At 44.9% G+C, this 24,154-nt stretch overlaps 1 protein-coding gene across 4 annotated transcripts; it reads left to right on the top strand.

Moving 5' to 3' along the window:
• The first annotated feature begins 13,127 nt into the window (after positions 1-13,127).
• On the top strand, positions 13,128-23,541 carry LOC125508773. Of its 4 annotated transcripts, none has more exons than XM_048673566.1 (20): positions 13,128-14,386; positions 14,486-14,545; positions 14,631-14,695; positions 16,676-16,990; positions 17,271-17,414; positions 17,510-17,590; positions 17,696-17,739; positions 17,862-17,903; positions 17,982-18,056; positions 18,759-18,848; positions 19,046-19,090; positions 19,368-19,412; positions 19,732-19,803; positions 20,536-20,625; positions 21,004-21,084; positions 21,150-21,230; positions 21,315-21,383; positions 21,459-21,539; positions 22,103-22,239; positions 23,289-23,541. In XM_048673566.1, the coding sequence occupies exons 1-20, from the start codon at positions 14,378-14,380 to the stop codon at positions 23,337-23,339; spliced, it is 1,677 nt and encodes a 558-aa protein (XP_048529523.1). In that variant the 5' UTR covers positions 13,128-14,377; the 3' UTR covers positions 23,340-23,541. The 4 variants fall into 4 exon arrangements, with proteins under 4 accessions (XP_048529523.1, XP_048529525.1, XP_048529526.1 ...); XM_048673568.1 differs by having other exon boundaries at positions 23,267-23,541; XM_048673569.1 differs by lacking the exon at positions 19,046-19,090.
• Positions 23,542-24,154: the final 613 nt, after the last annotated feature.

Raw genomic sequence — 24,154 nt, 5'->3', positions numbered from 1 at the left:
ACTAAGTCCTCCGGTTTATATAGACACCAGGAGGATCTAGGGTTACACAAGGTCAGTTACAAAGAAAGGAATCTACATATTCGGCCGCCAAGCTTGCCTTCCACGCCAAGGAGAGTCCCATCCGGACACGGGTGCAGTCTTTGGTCTTCGTATCTTCACAGCCCATCAGTCCAGCCCATGGCTAACAGGCCGGACGCCCGAGGACCCCTTAATCCAGGACTCCCTCAATAGTGCCAAGAGCCAGTTGCTGTTTTTCCATGTTTTTTGCATCGCAGAAAATCAATATCAGACGGAGTCTAAATGCCCCGAAACTTTACGGAGAATTTTAATGGGCCAAGAGGACATAATGGCCCCTGGCTGCACTTGGGGGGTGCCCCGAGAGGGGCACAACCCACCAGGGCGCGCCAGGAGGCCTGGGCGCGCCCTAGTGGATTGTGCCCACCTCGGGTGCCCCCCGAACCGCCTCTTTGCTCTACAAATACCCCAATATTCTAGAAACCCTAAAGGCATCGATGAAATATTCATCCAGCCGCCGCAGAGTCCAGAACCACCAGATCCAATCTAGACACCATCCCGGATGGGGTTCACCACCTCCATTGGTGCCTCTCCGATGATGCGTGAGTAGTTCTTTGTAGACCTTCGGGTCCTTAGTTAGTAGCTAGATGGCTTCCTCTCTCTTGTTGAATTCTCAATACAATGGTCTCTTGGAGATCCATATGATGTTACTCTTTCGCGGTGTGTTTGTTGGGATCGATGAACTTTGAGTTTATGATCAGATCCATCCTTTTATATCCATGAAAGTTATTTGAGTTTCTTTGATCTCTTATATGCATGATTTCTTATAGCCTCGTATTTCTTCTCCGATATTTGGGTTTTGTTTGGCCAACTTGATCTATTTCTCTTGCAATGGGAAGAGGTGCTTTGTAGTGGGTTCAACCTTAACGGTGCTTGATCCCAATGGCAGAAAGGGAACAAACACATATGTATCGTTGCTACTAAGGATAAAACGATGGGGTATATCTCTACATAGATAGATCTTGTCTACATCATGTCATCATTCTTATTGCATTACTCCATTTCTCCATGAACTTAATACACTAGATGCATGCTGGATAGCGGTCGATGTGTGGAGTAATAGTAGTAGATGCAGGCAGGAGTTGGTCTACTAATCTTGGACGTGATGCCTATATAATGATCATTGCCTGGATATTGTCATGACTATTCGAAGTTCTATCAATTGCCCAACAGTAATTTGTTTACCCACCGTTTGCTATTTTTATCGAGAGAAGCCACTAGTGAAACCTACGGCCCCCGGGTCTTCTTTCTCATATATTTGCCTTTGCGATCTACTTTTTCCTTGCTTTTATTTTCAGATCTATTAATCTAAAAATACAAAAATACCTTGCTGCAATTTATTCTTATTTATTTTATTTGGCATTCGATCTATTAATTTACTACAAATTTATCTCACGGCCGTTTGCCTATCTTGAGGCGCCGTACCCCGGAAGGGATTGACAACCCCTTTAACATGTCGGGTTGCGAGGATTTGTTATCTGTGTGCATGGGCTGTTTACGTTGTGTTTCTTGGTTCTCCTACTGGTTCGATAACCTTGGTTTCATATCTGAGGGAAATACCTACCGCCGCTGCGCTGCATCATCCCTTCCTCTTTGGGGAAATACCGACGTAGCTTCAAGCGACATCAGTGGCCCTCATCGTCAGTCTCCATGGGGGTTGAGCCCCCATGTTCTCGACCGCCGAGGCATCACCCTCCGGCGCCGTCTTGGCGGCCTCCCTCACATCTCCGTGGCCCAGAGAGGCCCTCCGGGACAACACTTCGTTGTCGTCCATGATGGTTGGTGGAGAAGCTCGCGGAGGCGTCTCGCTCTCCGCCATCTCTGGTGCTAGCGAGCCCCCCTCGGATTTCGACGGGTTGGGGAGGTCATGGGCAGGACTGAAACATACGCAACATAATTTGTTATATAGAATGCATAAAAGTCCGAATATATGTGAGGTATCCTTGGATACTTACGATGCGGCCAGGGGATTCACCCTGGGGCGCCGCTCGGGGATGGCTTCGACATCCGAATCCGAGCCATCCGAGACGGATACCTTCCCCCTCCTGGACGCCTTCACCTCCGGATCTGCGGAGGCCACCCTCTTCTTCTTCCTCCCCTTAAGGGGAGAGTTGCTTTCTGCCTCCTCCTCCTCTTCGTCTTCATCTCCCTCGTGGGAGGAGGGGGCTTCGGTCTCTCCGGACGCTGCGTCTGACGTACCTTTACGTCGGAGGTCACCCTTGGCCTCCTTGCTCTTCTTCTTGGCCTTCTTCTCCGGCGCCTTATACGGCGCCGGGACCAGCATCGTCGTAGGCAGAGGAGTGTCTGGGTCTTCAAGTAGCAGAGCCGGACACTTGATCCGCTCCGCCTTCATTGTCCAGCCCTGAATAAAGAATGGAAAGCTCAGTATACCCCTTGATTTATGAACCGAAATTATGTTTGGAAACAAAATACTTACCGGAGTGGCCTGGTGTGCGTTGTCGAGGCCGATGTCATCGGTCTTCTCCGGCCACGTATTCTAGGCCTTGAAGAGCAGCTTCCAGATCTCTTCGTGCGTTTTGCCGAAGAAGCTGCAGGCTCCGCGGACCTGCCAGATTGAACTCCCACATATGGAGCGGCCGGAGTTGGCAGGGGAGTATCCGGCGGAAGAGCATCACCTAAATCACGTCAGTGAGACTGGTGTTCTTGTTTATCATATTTTTATGCACGTTTGCAGCGTCGTCACTTCCGTGGTTGACCCCTAGTCCAGACCCTTGTTGGTCCATGACGCGAGCCGCATAGGGGTCCGGATCTGAACTCCAGAGTGGCCGCCCACTTGGTGCCGTAGGGTTCGGTGATGTAGAACCCCTCCTGCTACCACACCTTGACGGTCTCCACAAAGGCCCCTTTATGCCAAGTGGTGTTGGGGAGCTTGCTCACCATGCGCCTCCACACTCCGCATGCTGCCCGTCGACCACCTTCGGCTTCACATTGAAGACTTTTAGCCATAGGCCGAAGTGTGAGGGAATGCGAAGTAGCGCCTCGCACACGACGATAAACGCCGAGATATGGAGGAAAGAATTTGGGGCTAGATCATGGAAATCTAGCCCGTAATAGAACATGAGGCCGCGGACAAAGGGGTGAAGATGAAACCCTAGTCCACGGAGGAAGTGAAAAATGAACACAACCCTCTCACCGGGCCCCGGGGTGGGGATGACCTGCTCCTTGGCAGGGAGCATGTGCGCAATGTTCGCAGATAGGTACCCCGCCTCCCGGAGATCCTTCACGTCCTTCTCCGTGACAGAGGAGGCCACCCACTTGCTCTGAGAGCCAGATCCGAACATGGCTGGAGAGGTTGGTGGCGGTGGGAAATATTGAACCTTGGGCGCTGGAGCTTGAAGATGGGACACAGGAGAAGGAAGAAGGCATGGGGTGAAAAGAGGGATCTTTATCCACTTATATAGGCCGTGAATATCAAACGCCCCCCACAAGCCTTAAAACTCGCCTGTTTCCCAAGGGGTCATGCGAATGGCACGGTTGGATTACCCAAACCCGTATTGATGAGGATCCCGCAATAAGTGGGCACGATCTCTGCTTTGACAAGACGTGTCATTAGAGGCCACGCCTTGAAACACGAAGCGGGAGGCCAAGAAACGGTTCAAAATGATAAAAAAAAGCCAAATGTGGCGTTTCACCGAAAAAAGTTGTCAGTTGACAGATCTTATTTGATTAAGTATTTTGCCTTCATGGTTAAGGGTTGTGACTGTTATACAGAGCCGGATACAGTTCTTTTATTCAGAAGAATACTTTAAAGTATTCGGAGGAGGAACCCGCCTTGCAATGCCGAAGACAATCTGCGTGCCGAACACATCATCATTGAAGACTGGTTCAGGGGCTACTGAGGGAGTCCTGGATTAAGGGGTCCTCGGGTGTCCGGGCTATGTGATATGGGCCGGACTGATGGGCCGTGAAGATACAAGGTAGAAGGCCTTCCCCCGTGTCCGGATGGGACTCTCCTTTGCGTGGATGGCCAGATAGGCGTTCGGATAGATAGTTTCATTCTTCTATAAATCGACTCTGTACAACCCTAGGCCTCTCCGGTGTCTATATAAACCGGAGAGTTTAGTTCGTAGAGGCTATCATAATTCATACAGGCTAGACATCTAGTGTTTAGCCATTACGATCTCGAGGTAGATCAACTCGTGTAACCCCTATACTCATGAAAGTCAATCAAGCAGGAAGTAGGGTCTTACCTCCATCAAGAGGGCCCGAACCTGGGTAAACACTGTGTCCCCTTTATCTCCTATTACCTTTGATTCTTAGACGCACAATTAGGGACCCCCTACCCGAGATCGGCCGGTTTTGACACCGACAGCGGGCGCTGGCTGAGCCCCTCGACGGCCTCCCTTCGCGCGGAGCGAGGCGTCTCTAGGGCAGCCATGGTGGTGGGGCGGTGGCGGCGCGTTTCGAGGTGTTGGCCGCCGGAGCAGAGCGCGACGAGACGCTGGTTCTTGGCGGGGAGCGCGGCGGGTCGGTGGAGGAGGGTGGTGCACTGGCACTACTCGTAGCAGCGGCGCGAGCCCAGCCATGGAGGCGGCAGCGCCGAGGAGGCCCGGCCAGGGAGGATCCTGGCGGGCAGCGGGCGGTCTGCTGCCTCCGTGTGAGGGGCGTCTCGATGTTGCCTCGAGAGTGCTGGCGCCGGGGTGTGGTCGGTGTTGCGGGTCAGATCCGATCTGGTGGCAGTCCCTGGTGTGGGTGAAGGCTGACGCGGTGGATCTGGCCCTTGCATGGCATGTCTGGTTGCGGCTGCTCCTCGTCCGTTTGGTGGTGGTTTGGGTCGCGGTCCCTCGGCAGTGTGGGTGGGAGATGTCCATTGCGGCACGGCTGCGATGACAATTTGCTATAGTGACGGGGTGTGAGGCATCTTGGACAGTACTGCTTGAAACCTTGGAGGAGTGGAGATGCGCGACATTACATATGAAAATCCTATTCGGTTTTGGCCGGGCCGGCGGCGATGGCGCCCGTGGGTGTCGTTTTCCTCCTTGGAGGCGTTGCTGAGTGTGTCGCCATTTTCCTTGCTTTCTTGGTGTTGGCAGTTGTCTTCGGGCGAAAACCTCGATTCAGTACTGGATCGGTATGACGGCGGCGTCTTCGGCGTCGTCCCTCTGTTGGGAGCATCGTGCCAGAAGACATGGAGTTCCTATGTTGCGCTCCTCCGGTGTTCGCCGCTTCGCTGATTGTTCTTCCCTGGCACTATGTATGGTCGTCGATGGTGATTTCAAGACGGAGCCTTCCTCGGGTCGGATGGAGTCCTGCCATCCTCTTGCCATCTCCTTAGGCATCAAGGGGGGATGATGCATTGACAAGAGAAGCTTGGCGGGAGCTGCGGCGAGGTTCTCGGTTTTGGGTAGGCTTTTTTGTGTCGTAGTTGTGTTGTCGTGGGTGCTGTCTTTAGACTAGCCAGATGTGAAGTTGTGCTACGCTCATTGTTCACAACTAATGGTAGCCATCTTGTATCTACAATTCTCTTCTTCTATAAAGCTATGGTACGCAATTTGCGTACTCTAAAAAAAACACATAAGTTGCTAAAAAGATGCAACTCAAAAAGGTACTTAAAAATGTCTTTCGCTGATAAACTGCACTTTCTTCTTTCTATTGGAAAAAAAGAGAGATTGAACTAGAGGTCGTTTTGGCCCAACCAGGCGGGCGGCCGAAGAGCGCGCCAACCAGGCGTGCCAGCCCCTCAAAAAAAAAAAGCAGGCGTGCCTTCGGCTTTTACGTTTGGCAGTGGCTGGCCCACCACCCGTTCTGGAGCGTGCCCGAGCGGCCGTGGCGCGGGCTGCACTAAAGCATCAACTTGGTCCCTGACCAGTAGGACTTAGGTGCCTTAGGGGCCCATTTGTCATTGTCTGTAATGGGACGTGCCTTTGTATCATTCAGCGCCACGTAGGCACGTTCCGCCCACTGCTCCGCGCGTTGTGGGTTCCATAAATTAGAGGTTCCTCGGCCAACTCTCCCCCAACACATCATAGAAGAAATCCCATCTCCTGAGCCCCTTTGTGCCGGCACCATGAGGCGCTTGGATGGGTCGGGGTTCTCCGTCTCCGTGGCCGGCAAGCGCAAGCGTTCGCTAGAGTACCCCTGCGTGTTGCGCTTCCGGCAGCGGCGACTCCTCTCCTTCCTCCGACGCCAGAAGCTGTTCGACGCCTATGACGTGTACGTACGCCACGCCACGCCGTCATTAAACAACTGTGCATTACTACTTCTTGCTGAAATTTGAGATGGGCTCTAGGCCCATATAGCAATTTTTGAAAAATCTTTAAAGGCCCATGTGGGTTATATGGCATTAGGTGTAGTGGGAAGTTTAGTTCCACTCCGCTAGTGGAAGAAGAGTTGGAGTGGTTTATAAGGGTTTCTCTTCTACATGCTATTGGAGCTTGAGAAGAGAAGAGGCCCTCGTGCACTTTTCCTCCGCCGCCTTGTCACGACGCGTCGCGCTGCGCCGCGGGTTGCGGGTTGCGGGATTGAGCCGAGCCGAGCTCACACCTACGCGCTTATTTTTGCCAGTCACTAACGGAGAGTTCTCTGACAGCTGGGCCACGATCTGAGACGTCAGATCGTGGGCTGTCACGGACTCGGACGTGGGTCGAGCCCACGTCTCTCCACGCGGCTGCGTCTATATAAGTGTGCGGTGTCTCCTAACCCTAGCCGCCACGAACAGATCACATCTGCTTCACGCGCACGCCCACCGTCGTTCCCTTGCTGCTGCTGCCGCCGGTGACTCCATCCCGTCCGCCGCGTACACGGTCGACGGGAGAGCAGATCTCCGAAACCACGCCCTTCTGGTTCCTGTATGGGGTGAGGGGCGAATAGGTTTTTGGGCGGCGATTACGCGACTGCTCGCTTCCGATCGTCTACTTCCTCTACGTCCGCGTCGCCTTCATCATCACCATGTCCACCGACGCCGAACGTGCCGCCGCCGAGAAAGTTGAAGCCGACAAGAAGGCTGCCGAGGACGCTGCTGCCGCCACCAAAGCCGCGGCCTCTGCATGGCCTACTGGAGGGTATAACTCGTTTATCCCGCTCCTATTGTTTTCTGTTTTAGCCATGCTAGCGTTATACGTAGATCTTTCTGCAATTAGTGTAGTATGTGCTAGCTTGACTGAATATCAGTATGTGTTTATTTGTGTCAATGTCGTGCTAGTGATTTACTCGTGGATTAATTTAATCGAGAAATTGCCTATTTACTAAACAATCCAAAAACCTATTATGTGTAGGAATTTTTCGGCAAGTGGCTTTGTCGCTGCACTGAAACCGGATAAGTTTACCGGTACATACTTTAAGCGTTGGCAGACTAAGACCACATTATGGCTCACGGCTATGAACGTGTTCTGGGTCACCGGTGTCTCCACAGGAACGATTGCTCCTGAACAAGAGAAGGCGTTCAAGGAGGCTACCATTGTGTTTCTCGGAGCAGTTCTTAGCGTGATCGGAGATAAACTGGTCGATGCATATTTACATGTGCATGTCGCCAAGGACTTGGGGGAGGCGCTCGAATCTAAATTTAGGGCCGCCGATGCAGGGAGCGAGATGTATATTATAGAGCAGTTCCACGATTACAAGATGGTTGAAAACCGTCATGTATTGGAGCAGGCTCATGAGATAATATGCATTGTTAAGGAGCTTGAACTTCTTAAGTGCGAGTTACTGGGCAAGTTTGTCGCGGGCTGCATAATCGCTAAGCTCCCTAATTCCTGGAGGAACTTTGCCACCACTCTGAAACATCAGAGGCGTGAATTCTCTGTGGAGGATGTCATTGGCCATCTGAGTGTTGAGCAGAATTCGAGGGCAAAAGACTCGCATGGAAAAGGGACCGAAGGGACTTCTGTCGCCAACATGGTGAACCAGAGGATCCATAACTCCCACAAGCCCAAGGGAAAGAACGATGTCCAACAGAATACCGACTTTAAGAAGAAGGGTAAGAAGACCTTCAAGAAGAACAAGAAGGATGAGGGCTGTTTTACTTGTGGTTCGGTTGAACATTGGGCCAACAAGTGCCCAAACAAGTACAAGAAGCCAGGACAGGACTCCAAGTCTGTCAACATGATTGTGGGCAACAATGAGAATGGTGCATCTGGGTACGGTAATTTATTTACTGTTTTTTCAGTGTTTCAACCCAACGATTGGTGGGTGGACACAGGTGCAGGTGTTCATGTGTGTGCTGACATTTCATTGTTCACTTCTTACCAGGTCACAGGTCACGGGTCCGTATTGATGGGGAATGGCGCGAGTGCTTCTATTCATGGTGTTGGCACGGTCGATCTGAAGTTTACTTCGGGAAGGATCGTGCAGCTGAAGAACGTGCAGCATGTCCCCGCCATCAAGAAGAACCTCGTTAGTGGCTCCCTTCTATGTAGAGAAGGGTTTAAGTTGGTTTTTGAGTCTAATAAATTAGTTTTTACGAAATATGGACTCTTTGTTGGAAAAGGTTATGAGAGCGGAGGGATGTTCCGCCTTTCCCTCGCAGATTTTTGTAATAAAGTCGTGAACCATATTCATTCGAATGTTAATGAATCTGAAGTTTGGCATTCACGTCTTTGTCACATTAGTTTCGGTGTTATGACGTGGCTAGCCAAGTTGGATTTAATCCCGAGTTTCACCTTAGCCAAAGGTTCTAAGTGCCTTTCATGTGTGCAAGCTAAGCAACCTCGCAAGCCTCACAAGGCCGCGGAGGAGAGACACTTGGCACCATTAGAACTCATACATTCTAATCTTTGTGAGATGAATGGTGTGTTGACTAAAGGTGGAAAGAAATACTTCATGACATTGATAGATGACTCCACTAGATATTGCTATGTGTATCTGTTAAACACTAAAGATGAGGCTCTACACTACTTTAAAATCTATAAGGTAGAAGTTGAGAAACAACTTGAAAAGAAAATTAAACGAGTCCGGTCTGATCGTGGTGGAGAGTACTTCTCGAGTGAGTTTGATTCTTTCTATGTGGAACATGGCATTATTCATGAGAGGACGCCTCCCTATTCACCCCAGTCAAACGGGGTTGCCGAGCGGAAAAACCATACTCTAACTGATTTGGTTAATGCCATGTTAGATACATCGGGTTTATCCAAGGCATGGTGGGGGGAGACTATATTGACGGCATGTCATGTCCTGAATAAAGTTCTGACAAAGGATAATGAGATCACTCCCTATGAGAAATGGGCAAAGAGAAGGACAACACTCTCGTACTTGCGTACTTGGGGCTGTTTGGCGAAAGTCAATGTGCCGATCCCCAAAAAGCGTAAGCTTGGACCAAAGACTGTGGACTGCGTTAATTTGGGTTACGCTAAGAACAGCGTTGGCTATAGATTTTTAGTAGTGAAATCTGAGGTACCTGACTAGAAGGTCGGTACAATTATGGAGTCTAAGGATGCTACATTCTTCGAGGATATTTTTCCTATGAAAGATATGCAAAGCACTTCTAGACAGGAATCTGAGGAGACTCCTGAACCTGCCATTCCTATGGAATATTATGAACAAACACATTATGAAAATCCTGAGGAGGATGACGAGGAAACCCTTGGTAGGGGCAAGAGACAAAGGACTGCAAAGACCTTTGGTGATGATTTCTTCGTGTACCTCGTGGATGATACTCCCACTTCTATTTCAGAAGCGTATGCCTCTCCAGAAGCTGACTACTGGAAGGATGCGGTCCGTAGCGAGATGGATTCCATCATGGCTAACGGGACATGGGAGATCACTGATCGTCCCTATGGTTGAAAACCACTGGGGTGTAAGTGGGTGTTCAAAAAGAAGCTTAGGCCCGATGGTACTATTGAAAAGTACAAGGCTAGGCTTGTGGCCAAGGGCTATGACCAGCAAGAAGAGGAAGATTTCTTCGATACTTATTCACCTGTGGCTAGACTGACCACCATTCGAGTATTACTCTTGTTGGCGTCCTCGCACGGTCTTCTCGTCCATCAGATGGATGTTAAGACGGCTTTTCTAAATGGAGAGCTAAAGGAGGAAATCTACATGCAACAGTTTGATGGCTTTGTGATAGATGGTCAGGAAAGAAAGGTGTGTAGGTTGATAAAATCTTTATATGGCCTAAAACAAGCACCTAAGCAATGGCATGATAAGTTTAATACAACTCTGACATCTGTTGGTTTCGTTGTTAATGAGGCTGACAAATGTGTATACTATCGCCATGGTGGGGGTGAAGGAGTTATACTGTGCTTGTATGTTGATGACATACTGATATTCGAAACAAACCTCTAAGTCATTGAGGAGGTCAAATTGTTTCTATCTCAGAACTTTGAGATGAAAGACCTTGGTGTGGCTGATGTTATCTTGAATATCAAGCTACTGAGAGATAATGAGGGTGGAATTACACTTCTGCAATCCCACTATGTTGAGAAGGTGTTGAGTCGTTTTGGATATTCGAACTGCACGCCATCTCAAACACCATATGATCCTAGCATATTGATTCGAAAGTCCAAAAGCATGGCTAAAGATCAATTAAGATACTCTCAAATTATTGGTTCACTGATGTACCTAACGAGCGCAACGAGGCCTGGCATCGCGTTTGCTGTGAGCAAACTGAGCCGGTTTGTTTCCAAACCGGGTGATGTAGATTGGCATGCTGTTGAGAGAGTTATGCTCTATCTGAAAGGTACTACGAACTATGGACTTCACTATACCGGATACCCGTCGGTACTTGAAGGGTATAGTGATGCGAATTGGATCTCTGATGCTGATGAGATGAAGGCCACAACTGGGTATATGTTTACTCTTGGAGGTGGCGCTGTTTCCTGAAAGTCTTGCAAGCAAACGATCTTAACGAGATCGACAATGGAAGCAGAATTAACAGCATTAGACACATATGGTGTTGAAGCGAGATGGCTTCGAGATCTTTTGATGGACTTGCCATTGGTTGATAAACCGGTTCCAGCTATTTATGAACTGTGACAATCACACTGTCATCACCAAGGTGAAGAGTTCAAAGGACAACATGAAGTCCACCAAACACATAAGAATGAGATTAAAAGCTGTCAAAAAATTAAGAAACTCCGGAGTGATAGCGTTGGACTATGTCCATACGGCTAAGAATCTGGCAGATCCCTTTACGAAAGGGCTATCACGTGTTGTGATAGATAATGCATCGAGGAAGATGGATATGAGACCCACATGAGTTGCCATGGTAGTAACCCAACCTATGTGATCGGAGATCCCGTGAATTAGGACCTGGAAAAACAAGCCAGTGGTGAACTGAGGAGAGTAACTATACTAACCCACTCCGCTGGAGATGCAATACTCTCGATACTGTATGGTAGGATGACTATTGTCTTAATGTGTTCCAAAGCTTATGTAAGCAAGATGCTATCCTACAGAGCGATCTTTTGAGGAACACATCTATGTGAGCCCGACTGCTAGTCACAGTCTATGAGATTGGGGTGATCTCTAGTAAGCTTATATGAGGGGTCAGCCTTCGGCAGCCTAGTACTAGTAAGACATGTAGTGAAACTTCTTTACGCCAAACTGACAATTTAAGGCATAGTCCATTGTTCAGTTGTGAAGGAGTGTAGCTACCTGCTCTAGGTGAAGTTTAACCTTAACAGGTCTTCACTGACACACTGGTATATCGAAACAGCAATTGGAACAGAGGACACAATGGGCCCTCGAGATCTGGTGGGGGATTGCTGAAATTTGAGATGGGCTCTAGGCCCATATAGCAATTTCTGAAAAATCTCTAAGGGCCCATGTGGGTTATATGGCACTAGATGTAGTGGGAAGTTTAGTCCCACCCCGCTAGTGGAAGGAGAGTTGGAGTGGTTTATAAGGGTTTCTCTTCTACATGCTATTGGAGTTTGAGAAGAGAAGAGACCCTCGCGCACTCCTCCGCCGCCCGCCACGCCACACCTCGTCACGACGCACCGCAGGTTGCGGGATTGAGCCGAGCCGAGCTCACACCTACGCGCTTATTTTTGCCAGTCACTAACGGAGAGTTCTCTGACAGCTGGGCCACGATCTGAGACGTCGGATCATGGGCTGTCACGGACTCGGACGTGGGTCGAGCCCACGTCTCTCCACGCGGTTGCGTCTATATAAATGTGCGGTGTCTCCTAACCCTAGCCGCCACGAACAGATCACATCTGCTCCACGCGCACGCCCACCGTCGTTCCCTTGCTACTGCTGCCGCCGGTGACTCCATCCCGTCCGCCGCGTACACGGTCGACGGGAGAGCAGGTCTCCGAAACCACGCCCTTCTGGTTCCTGTACGGGGTGAGGGGCGAATAACTTTTTGGCAGCGATTACGCGACTGCTCGCTTCCGATCGTCTACTTCCTCTACGTCCGCGTCGCCTTCATCATCACCATGTCCATCGACACCGAACGTGCCGCCGCCGAGAAAGCTGAAGCCGACAAGAAGGCCGCCGAGGACGCCGCTGCCGCCACCAAAGCCGCGGCTTCTGCATGGCCTACTGGAGGGTATAACTCGTTTATCCCGTTCCTAATGTTTTCTGTTTTAGCCATGCTAGCGTTATACGTAGATCTTTCTGCAATTAGCGTAGTATGTGCTAGCTTGACTGAATATCAATATGTGTTTATTTGTGTCAATGCCGTGCTAGTGATTTACTCGTGGATTAATTTATGAATTTGCTATTTTACACTCGAGTGTTTTTCAATTCGCTGTCACTCAAAATTGTGTCCGTCCAATCTTGTGTTTAGATTCGCACTAAGTTCCGTAGTTTTCGGGCGCGATTCTTGTTGCGGGCGCGGGTTTTATTTTGGGTTAATTTGATAAATGCCACTTCAATTATGGCGATTCTAAGAAATGCCACCGCAATTTCCAAACTTTGAAAAATGCCATTTCATGCCATTTCCAGTGGCATTTTTCGAAGTCTGCAGTGGTGTTTTTCAAAGATTGCAAAATTTGCAGTGGCATTTTTCAAAGTTTGAAAATTGCAATGGCATTTTTATGAATCACCATAATTGGAGTGGCATTTATCTAATTAACCCTTTTATTTTCGGCCAGCCCGTTACCGCTGCCGGTATCTCTTAGTATTTTATTTTCCTTTCCCCCCTGCCTTTTGAAATTTTCCCCATTTCATTTTGGGCGCACTGTTTCGATAAGGAAGAGGGGCGGAGAGGGAGCGATAGGCAGAGGCGCTCGAGCGACGGAGGAGAGGAGGCGGTTCCGTCGGGTTCTTACCGTTTTCCGAGTTCCCTCTCTGCTCGAGCTTGATTTTTTTTCCTTTGATTCAGGGCTCCCCCGGTTGGTTGTTCTTGTCTCTCCCCCTCCTCTCATGCGATTTTTCCCTGTCTGTTCGTGTAGCTTCCAGATCTATGTCTGTGGATTATTGGTAGTTGTATTTTGATGCGTTTGGTTCCATGGATGCCCCTCTGCACGCGTCAGATGTATGAATTCGTGTGTTAGGTACTTAGGTCTGGCCTGTTCTTCCTCTGTTAGGTTTTAGGTGTTCTCGTTTTGATTCCCTCAGTGGAGGCGCTGGTAGGTTGTACGTTTAGATGTTGGTCATCTAAATAGGGTTCGGGCTTGTGGTTTCTGCTGGTAGTATTGCTTCGTATGGCTTGCCCTCTGCATATGTAGTTCTACCATCTGGTAGGGTTAGGGTTTGTAATTTTTGTTGTAGTTGTAAGTGTTTTAGCTTGCTTGTTGATGCTATTATTGTGTGTCAAATTTAATAGGGGATTGGTCTGGCTCGTCCCCTTCTCGTGTTGTTCTTCCATGTGGTAGGGGTTAGTGTTTGTGATTTTGGTTGTAGAGGTAAGGTTTAGGTAGCTTTGTTGATGTTATTCTCTTTAGCATTTTGTCCGCAAATGTTTTTGTAATGTTAAGTCTGAATTAGGGTGGATGTTAACTGTGAATTTCACTGTAATGCATCCCATTATTCCCTAGTTACATTGTAATTTACCAACTGTATTATTCCCCAGATAATTACTGTGCATTTTAACTCTGAATTACAGTGTAGTTTTTATGCTTTGTCTCTGTAATTGATGTAAGTTTAATTACTGTGTAATCGTAAGATAGTTTACACTGTAATTTACTAACTGTATTATTCCCCAGATAATTACAGTGGATTTTAACTCCGAATTACAGTGTAGTTTGTATGCTTCATCTTTGTAATTGCTATATGTCTAATTACTATGTAACTGTGAGATAGTTTACACTTTCACAATGTAATTACTATGTAATTACAGTGTAGTTTGTATGCTTCGTCTCACACCAGGACGTTCCGTTAGTATCACCTTTTTGAGAGTGCAGATTCTGTCGGTGAACTGTTTGTGCCTAATGCCTTTGCGGAAAATGGTTCTTGTGCTATGTCTATGGTAGTTATTTCTTTTCTTCTTCTTTAGGTATATTTTATTTTCTTACTTCTTCAGATCATTTTATTTAATTTCAGTCTGTCAGCTTTTTTATTTTTGCAGGAACTTTCTGGTGATGAAGGAGGTTTTGAGAAAGCTCTTCTGAAGTTCTATTTGAATCAAGTATGTTATTCTTTTTCTGTACTAGTTGATTTTGTTTTTGCTTATTTTCTTTTTTTAGGGTGACCCTTGTCTTTTTGTTTTTCAGAAAGTAAAATGCTTGAAGAGGAAATTATCATCTACTGTGAGAAGGAGTGTCGTTAGTCCCCCTTGGTTGTACCTGAAGTTCTATCTGAGTAAAATGCTCTGTAATTTATTTTCCTTATAGTAATTTTTTAGTGATGTGTACTGTATTTCTTATGTAATTATCATTTCTTTTTTTCTTGCACTTCGCATGTTTTATTCTTTGTTATTCCACTGTTTGTTTGCAGTATTTTTTTCTTCAGAATTTACCCCCTGGTTTTTGTTTACTTATATGCGGAAGTAATCTAGTTTACTAAAGAGCTGTAGTCTTTTGTTTTGCTCTAGGAATTCCTTTTGTGTATTTTGTAGCCTTCTTGCATTGGTACTCTCTTATGTGTTTTGATCTCTGTTTCCTTTTGTTCTTTGTAGAGACAGAATTGTTCTAGTGATTTCCCTTCTTGTTCAACTTTATGTAATTTTGCTGTTAATAGTTGGGTATTCCCAGTGTATCATGGGAACTAACATTGTAAATTATAGTGGAGTAGCTCTGAAGTTCCATTGTAATTTACTGGGTTACAACATAACTTCATCACTGCAAATCCCTGCATAATTTCAGTCTAATTCCCTATGTATGTTTTATGTATTTTTTGAGTTTATTACATTGTAAGCACGTTCACTATAATTCTTGGATATTTCAGTGTAAACCCTGACTACTTGCAGTGTAATTTATAGAGGTTTTACAATGTAATTCTTGCTCACTTACACTGTAATTTAGTGTAAGCTCATCAGTTTTCACACTGTAATTTAGTGTAAATCCTTGTGTGCTTGCAGTGTATTTACTGTGTATGTACTATGTAATTTATAGGGGGATTTACACTGTTAATCTTGGTCACTTCCAGTGTAAGTCTTGGGTATTTTTAGTGTCATCAGTTTTACTTGTAGTGTCATCAGTTTTCCTGTGTATGTATATTGTAATCTCTAGTGGATTTTCACTGTAATTCTTGGGCGGTTTTCACTATAATTTTTATGTATTTACAGTGTAAGTGACCAAGTTTTGCAAATGTCATTTCCTGTGTAGGGAATTTACAATGTAATTCTTGGACTCTTACTCTGTAATTCTTGGTAATTTGCCCTCTCTCACTTGACATCCCAAGCATCATAGAGCACACAGGATTTTCACTGTACTTCTTGGGCAGTTTCACTGTAATTCTTATGTATTTGCAGTGTAAGTGACCAAGTTTTGCAAATGTCATTTCCTGTGTAGGGAATTTACACTATAATTCTTGGACTCATACACTGTAATTCTTGGTAATCGGCAGTGCAAGTTCACCAGTTTTTGCAATCACTGGTACTTGCAGTGTCATTTCCTTTGTCTACACAGTGTGAAGGCTCTGATTATTTTCTGTCTTCTATTTGCAGCCTTGTTTTCGTATGATACTTCAGCACTGAATTTCTGTCAATTTCTGAATGTTTCAAGATTAGAGTGTAATTTCCATGCTTTTGTTGCCACTGTAATTCTTGATTCTAGACTTCAAAGTTTCACAACTGCTAGCGATAACATATTCCATAGTTTCTTGTTGTTTCTAATTTTTGTGTCTAGTTTCTCTGATTAGTTTCTTTTACATATTTTCCATGAAAGAGGTGAAGCGGGTGAAGGGGTTGAAGAATTGGTGTTGAAATAGAAGTGTTCCTGACCTGGGGATCATTTGTTGATTGATTTTCCTGGGATCTCCCTCAATGTTTGGCTGCTGTTCTTCATTCTTGCTGTGGTCCAGGGGGTCGCAAGCTGATGGGCAGTTCGCTGTGGTCCAGGGGGTTTGTGGCCCAGGTTTAGTTGAAACTGGGTTAGAGCTTAAGCTGACCCGTGTTTTTTAAGAAAAACAGATCATACAGTAGATGGGTTGGGTGCTTTTGGACATATAGGTGGATCTGTTTATACATCAGGAAATTTGAATGTTGCCGAATTCAAAAACAGTCAAACGCTAAATAGACAGTCCCTTAATTTAATCGAGAAATTGCCTATTTACTCAACACTTCTTTCTATCTGATCCAGGAGTGACATGCACACAGGCTTACCGGCGAGTCGGGTGCGCGCATCGACCTGTACCATCTGACCGACCTTGTCAAGGCGGGCCGGTGGGACGAGGCCATCGACCATCTCTCCTGCTTCCTGCCGTGCGACCTTGCTCTGGGCGCCCACGGCCGCGTCCTCCTCCACTTCCTCCGCGTGCACAAGGCCGTCCACGACATCGTCTCCGGGGCGCCCGAGAGCCGTGCCGTCTCTGCAGCTCTCAGGATATGCTTCACCAAGAATTTTACCATCAACCACGCCATCACCAAGCTCCGCACCATCCTCTGGTCCCTCCACTCCTCCAGCGGATTCAGGTACATCACTATTTTCTGATCTACTCCAGAGTATTAATAAACCCATCATTTCTTCTGAACCTTCTGAACCAACTATGAACCAGTTTCTGAATTTTGTACTACATGTATTCTCTTCTGGGCTAATAGGAGGAGAATTCCCTAAACCAACTAACTCTGTGGGTGTCAGCCTTCAGATAAATGATTTTCATGCCTGACAACTCTTCAGATCAGAGCAATACAAAAGAAACTTTACACCTAAGCAATATTCATGCTCAAATGTTGTATTCATTCATGCATGAAGGGACTCCCTGGACTTTGGGCGCGTGAGAGACAAAGCGGCGTCCACTGTCGTTTACTTGGCTTATCAAACTCCAGAGTTGAGAGAACATATGAAAGAGGCGCGTGGCCCAGCGGAACCCCACAATGTACTCCCCATTGGCTTCGGGTATGCTAGTAAATCATACATGATCAGTACCTATATCAATCCTTTCTTGGCTAGTGACCATCAGTTTGATCGCCTCATATGAAATCTTTTGCTAGCTTCCGTCCAAGGCGCCATGTGAAGCGAGGCCCCATCCCGGGCTCTGTTCTTGTCAAGCACTATCTTCATAAGAGGAGGATGTATGTGCATCAGCATAACCATCTTCAGTTCTGCCTTTTTCTTTTTATCATCTCTGATGGCATTCTATTCTATTCACACCTGCATATGTTTCTTGCTTTGTGCAGGCTTGCTTCTTCGATATCAAGTCACTGTGAAGGGTCAAGTTCTGGTACATTATCCTCATCACAAATATCTTAGGGTTGCTCTTATGCAAAAATAATAATAATAAAATCTTTATGCATGCTCCCTGTTTGTCAATAATAATCCTTTTTCCCCCTCTCTCAATGGCAGAATCGTTAATTAAGGCAAAAGAATGGATGGTGGATCTTGTTGGTAACACTTTTTCTTTGTTTAGGTGTTGGCAACTTCATCGCACGCTAGCAACTAATAAACTTTTGCTGTCTTTCTTAGATTCATATTTGGAAGCTGGTAAGCGGCATCAAGGGTATCCACTTCAATATGTTTGTACTCCAATGGTACACAAAGGTAGCTTCAGATTCTTTTAGGCAACCAAATATTTAGTTTACTCCCACTTCAAACTGAAGATTTAATTTAGCCTGATTTGCAGAAAGCCTTTAGTTTAGTATCTTTCCAAAACAAAAGAACCCTTTAATTTATAATTTTTTGTGTACTGCAAAAGGTTTATGTTAGCCTACCCCAACTTGTTTGGGACTAAAAGGCTTTGTTGTTGTTGTTGTTGTTGCAAAGGGTTTATGTAATGTCATTGTCTCCACTTCCTGTGTTGCTACATTAAGTTTGTATCGATTGACAATAATAATACCTTTATCCATATTGATCACGTCTGCACAATCTCAAATCAGTCCTCAAAAAATAGAATGAGGCCATGCAATGATGATCGTTTTAACTGGTTCTTTGCTCTTGCCACACCGATTTGTTCTTGTTGCTGTTGGATTGTTGCATTAAGTTTATTCTTAGGGTATTCCTGTTATGTGCCCTATGCACGTGTAGTACATCGTTATGCTATGTTCTTCCACTCCCATTATTGTTTATGTGCCCTATACACTTGCAGTACACCGTTTTTCTGAAGTTAGCCTCTGTGTAGTAGCCGTTGCAGTACACCATTTTTCTGAAGTTAGCCTCTGTGTAGTAGCCGTGTCATTTTTTGTGGTGTTATTTGCACTTCGCCTGCCAACCTGCTACCATTTCTTATTACTGAACTCTTCGCAGGTGCTCCTGTTGATCCATTCTCGCGGAGTAATCTTGGTACATTCAGAAGTCCGGCTAGAAATCCTGGCATGTCATCAGACACCGATTTCGGTAAATTACTTGAACACCATCAAGCGTTTCCCAACCAGGGCAAAACTTTAACTGAACAATTAATCCATGCAATTGTTAATTGTTACTCCAGATGTACAAATTAAAAGGCTATATGCCTCATTGATATTTTACTGCGTGCCCTATAACTTTTGTATATGTGCATTCATTGTCAACAATTTTTCTTTTTGCAATGGCAGACTTGTTAGTCCTCAAGACAAAGGAATGGGCGATTTACCTTATAGGTAAAACTAGATTATTCTCCGTGCGTCTTTCATTTGTTTACCATTCCTGTTCATACATACATCAACCGATGTGTTTAACTTTCTGTTACAACAACACCATCAAGCGTTTCCCAACCAGGGCAAAACTTTAACTGAACAATTAATCCATGCAATTGTTAATTGTTACTCCAGATGTACAAATTAAAAGGCTATATGCCTCATTGATATTTTACTGCGTGCCCTATAACTTTTGTATATGTGCATTCATTGTCAACAATTTTTCTTTTTGCAATGGCAGACTTGTTAGTCCTCAAGACAAAGGAATGGGCGATTTACCTTATAGGTAAAACTAGATTATTCTCCGTGCGTCTTTCATTTGTTTACCATTCCTGTTCATACATACATCAACCGATGTGTTTAACTTTCTGTTACAACAACAAAGCCTTTCAGTCCCAAACAAGTTGGGGTAGGCTAGAGTTGAAACCCATAAGATCTCAAAACCTGGTCATAGCTAATTTCCCCGCACCGCTCTCTTGACATTATCGCATGCTTTAACCTTCTGCTATGCACCGCCGCTTCTGGCCTGTGTTTAACCTTCTGTAATCAGTAATATTTAGTAGCTTGATTACATACTAGCAACTGATGAAACTTACCATCTTCAGATCAACGGCTGGAAGCTTGGCCGGACCTTAGTCAAGGGCATGAGTATCCATTTCGATGTGTCAATAAGGATGGTAGGTTGTTTCAAAAACATTTAGTTTCGTCGCTTGTATCTCCCCTTCCTACCTGGGATTTATGTTGGTTGTCACAAGTTATTACATCCTTTGGAGCGAGTTTGCAATTGTTATAATATTTAGTTCAAGCCATTTCTCACCTAAATTCCCTTAAATGTTATCTCATTTTCCTCACTGGATTTACAGAGATCACAGCAGTGTAGGATAATTCTCTGCAAAATTAGACTGAACTAATATTACTGCCTTTAGTTTGGTACTATTGTGGGCTACGTTCCTTTGTATCTTCTTTACAGTCCATTGCTCTCACCGCACCAATTGTGTTGCTGCTGCTTTTGAACTGTTATGCTAGGTTTATGCTTAGGGTATTGATGGGCTGTGACGTGTGCACACATAATACCTTGTCATGATTTGAATTCTCTCACACCATTATTGTTTGGAAAAGATTCCTATGCACATTGTTCTTACTGCACCGATTATGTTATTCTTGCTTGTGAAATGAGCTGCTAGGTTTATGCTTTATGCATTACTGTGATGTTTGCACACTTAATGCGTGTCATGATGCACAATCATCATTCAATTTCTACCACATTTTGTCACATTCTGTTCAAGAAAATGCAGAAGTTTTCTGCCTCAGTGCACAGCCTCATCAAGCTTGAGGTTTTTGTTTACACTTCATCCGAATTGTGGGTATCTGCTGCCATTTCTGAATTGTAACTGCTGAACTCATTGCAGGTTTTCCAGTTGCCCGAATTTCGCAGACTATCCCTGTTACCTTGGTGGGGCATGCTAAAAGTTTTGCACTTTCATCACTAACAAAAGCAGGTAAATTAGTTGGATGCCTTCGCATTTTTCAAACCACGAGGAAATCCCATATCAAAATTGCACCTGCAATATACGCGTCACTGATAATGATATTTGATTTTCCATGCTTCAGTTGCATGAATTTGGTTTATAACTGGCCATTCTTCTTTCCGAGTCTTTGTTTGATGCTTTTCTTCAACTCTTATGGTGAAGTTTACTGAAATGCATTGCCATGTTATTCTTTGATTTCATCATACATCATTCCAGCTTGCATTTCATAAAGGTTTGCATTATGGACGTAGTTTATTCTAACCGAGTCTCAAGTCCCTATGTTTTCTTTTTCATTTTTGGTGTTTATGTATCTTTGCGACAGATTCCTAACTGCTAAACTTGTTGCAGAAGTTCCATCCTTCATTCAGGTGCTCCATCCTTTGGAAGGTCCTGCTAGAAACTATGGGATCCCACCAGTGACAAATGCAGGTAAACAGTTAAGCATTGAGTACCTGGCTACCTGCCGCGATTTCTAACTGCTGAACTCATCGCAGGTGGTCTACCTTCACAGGCCATGTCTGCTATCTTGGCACCTCCTTATGACCAGTTCTTGATTACAACAGAGAAAGATGCAGGTAAATTGCACTTTCTTCTCTAAACATGAACGAACCTCCATCTACCGCCGTTTCTAACAGGTGAACTCATTAAACTCATTACAGGTGCTCTGTCCTCAAAGGCCATGTCTGCTATCTTGGCATCTCCTTCTAAATATATCAAGGCAAATGCAGGTAAATCACACGTTCTTTTCCCAACATGGACGAACCTCCATCTGTCGCCATTTCTAACTGTCGAACTCATTGCAGATGCTCTACCCTCAGAGACTATGTCTCCTATCTGGGCATCTCCTTATGAAAACTCTCTGGTCTCGACAATGACAAATGCAGGTAAGTTGCACGTTTCTTCCAAACATGGAAGAATCTCAATCTGCACAATTGGTCCCTGGAATTTTGTTGTTTCTTGACAACAACAAATGCACTTTTCAATGGGTTATATGAATGAATGATAATAATATTAAATATATTGTCAGACTAGTTCATTCGGTCTCTTGTGTGCTTCTATTTGTATTACTCCCTCCGATCCATATTACTTGTGTAGCTGAAATGGATGTATCTAGTGACAAGTAATATGGATCTGAGCGAGTACTTGTTTTTTGTCGTTGTAGAACTTGGAGCAGTTTGGCGGCTTCTCTTAATACAGGGGATGTGTTACTGTTTCGCAATGTGCACAAGTTTTTTGTCGGCTGTCAAACTTGGAGCAACAACACATTTTAGTGTAATGGAGATTTGTTGTTGTTTTGAAATGTGCACAAGACACGTTTTTCATCTTTTGTGCTTGAAATGTTCGTTGTTAATGAGCATTAAACATGTAATTGAGAGTCTTAAAGGGGTATTTTGTTGTGATAGTACTGAATCCATTAAACCTTAATGCTATTATAATTCCTGGCCAGGTACACATAAGCATTTGAGTCAAGAACATTGCTATACTGAGAATGTTTGCCAGGATTTCAGCCCAAGGAAGAATCCAAGGATGGAACTGACAACTGTTGGGCAAGGCTTTAATCCGAAAAGGCAACGGACAACTCCAGTAAGATGCTCTGATGCTGAAACTGGTGCTTAAATTTTTTTTGCGAATACGCATGTTGCGTATCATTCCATTGATAGAGGGTACAAATTACATGGTGGCGATCCTCGTATAGAGTACACTAAACACTAGAAGGCGCATACAGGGACGCAAATGAGCAGAAAGAGAGGGGTTGCTCGGCCCCAAGTTGCACGAAAATAAATAAATAAAATACAGTGAGTAAACAGTTAGCATGCAATCTTATATTATGTGGTGCCATGATATTTGAATAAACAATTAGTTCTTTACATGATATATGTAGCAACAACAAGATGTGGTCCACAGAAAACTCGCTCAATGTATTTCACGTTTCAAGAATTTCCAAGTTCCTTTACAACATTCTTGAACAGTTGAAGTTTCTAATTTTAGAACTAAATACTTGGCATATTTGGTGGTGGATATGGGTGCTTCATAATGTTGAGGGCATATTTACTTCGTTTTTAGTTGATGCTTATGTCAATTAATATAGACGCATGATTATAAATGTTTAACTCTAGCATGGATATCCTACTAAGGTACACTATTATGAATTGTTTTACCGAACATCACAATGGTCCCTGAGGTGTCGTAGAGCTGTATTATCAGTAGTATACTGTACTAAAACTTCACTGCTAACAAGCCACACCACTATCAAAATTGTAGCAATAGATCAAACTTAATCAAAATTACAATCCTTGTGTCTAAAGTACTGGAGAGATCATTTGATTAGAGTACATCTTTTCATCACAAAGATGAAAGTTTATAATCATGCACATTGTTTCATGAATTAAATGGAAAACATGTCATAGCAGAGTAATGCGTGGGCGATAGCAGTAGTTGCAAGTATTTTACAATAGTCCCCTCTAAAAGGGCCATAGTTTTGTTGACAATCCGTGCATTTTACAACACGATGTTGTATGCACTTAAGAAGTACTCTGTACTAGTTATCAGGCAATCTTGTTGCACTATGTGGCATCACCCTATTAATTGCTGTCTTGGACATTGCTAACAGGTATAATACTGTTCGAGTGCAGGCTTCGCTGATTGAAGGTAAAGCTGAAGGTCACCTCACACCATGTTCTTGAGTGGTGGGATCGACTTCACTCATGGGGCTTCTATCTTTGTGAAAAGACGCCCTGATACTGTTAGTGGGCTTGTGGTGCTGCTGCCCCCAGCGTGAACTTTGTTGTTTTTATTTTTTGTGAACCTATGTTGTGCGTTCCGATCGTACTTTGAACTATGTATTGTCGCTACTTGAGCCAAGTTATGTCTTTTCTTTTTGTGAAATTTGAGTCGGCAACGTGTTTTTTCTAGGAATTTGGCTTAAAATTTGACATCGTTTTTTACTTGATTTTCTTGTTTGCTAGCTTACTAGTGATTTCTGGCACTGGGAATTGGAGTATGTTTGTGTAAATTGTGGTTCACAACATATTTGTTGGTGGTGTTATTGTGGATGCAATAGGCAAAACAAAGAACAGATGGGAGGAACTTGAGGATGCAATGGAAGAGTGGGAGGAACGCTTCCACCAGCAGGCCTAGGAGTGGAAATGAGGCATTCATTGGCATGAGCAAACACCAAGCTTGAGTATTCTATAGTCTCACCTAAATAGCTTGGCGTAATCATGGTCATAGCTGTTTCCTGTGTGAAATTGTTATCCGCTCACAATTCCACACAACATACGAGCCGGAAGCATAAAGTGTAAAGCCTGGGGTGCCAGTCAGTACCGTTTAAGTGTACTTTGGTTTTTGAACTTAATGGATGGACCTGATGTAAGACAAAGTTGAAGTTGATCATGTCATGTATGAACCTGCTGTATTTTGGACTTAATGATGCGCTTGTATCATGTTTATCCTGTAATGTGAAATATATGCAGTCTTTAGTCTATTATGGAAGTGGCTG

The sequence above is a fragment of the Triticum urartu genome, chromosome 5, assembly GCF_003073215.2.
Source record: "Triticum urartu cultivar G1812 chromosome 5, Tu2.1, whole genome shotgun sequence".
Lineage (NCBI taxonomy): Eukaryota > Viridiplantae > Streptophyta > Magnoliopsida > Poales > Poaceae > Triticum > Triticum urartu.
The sequence above is the reverse complement of the archived record's forward strand: the minus strand, read 5'-3'. Positions and strand labels throughout refer to the sequence as shown.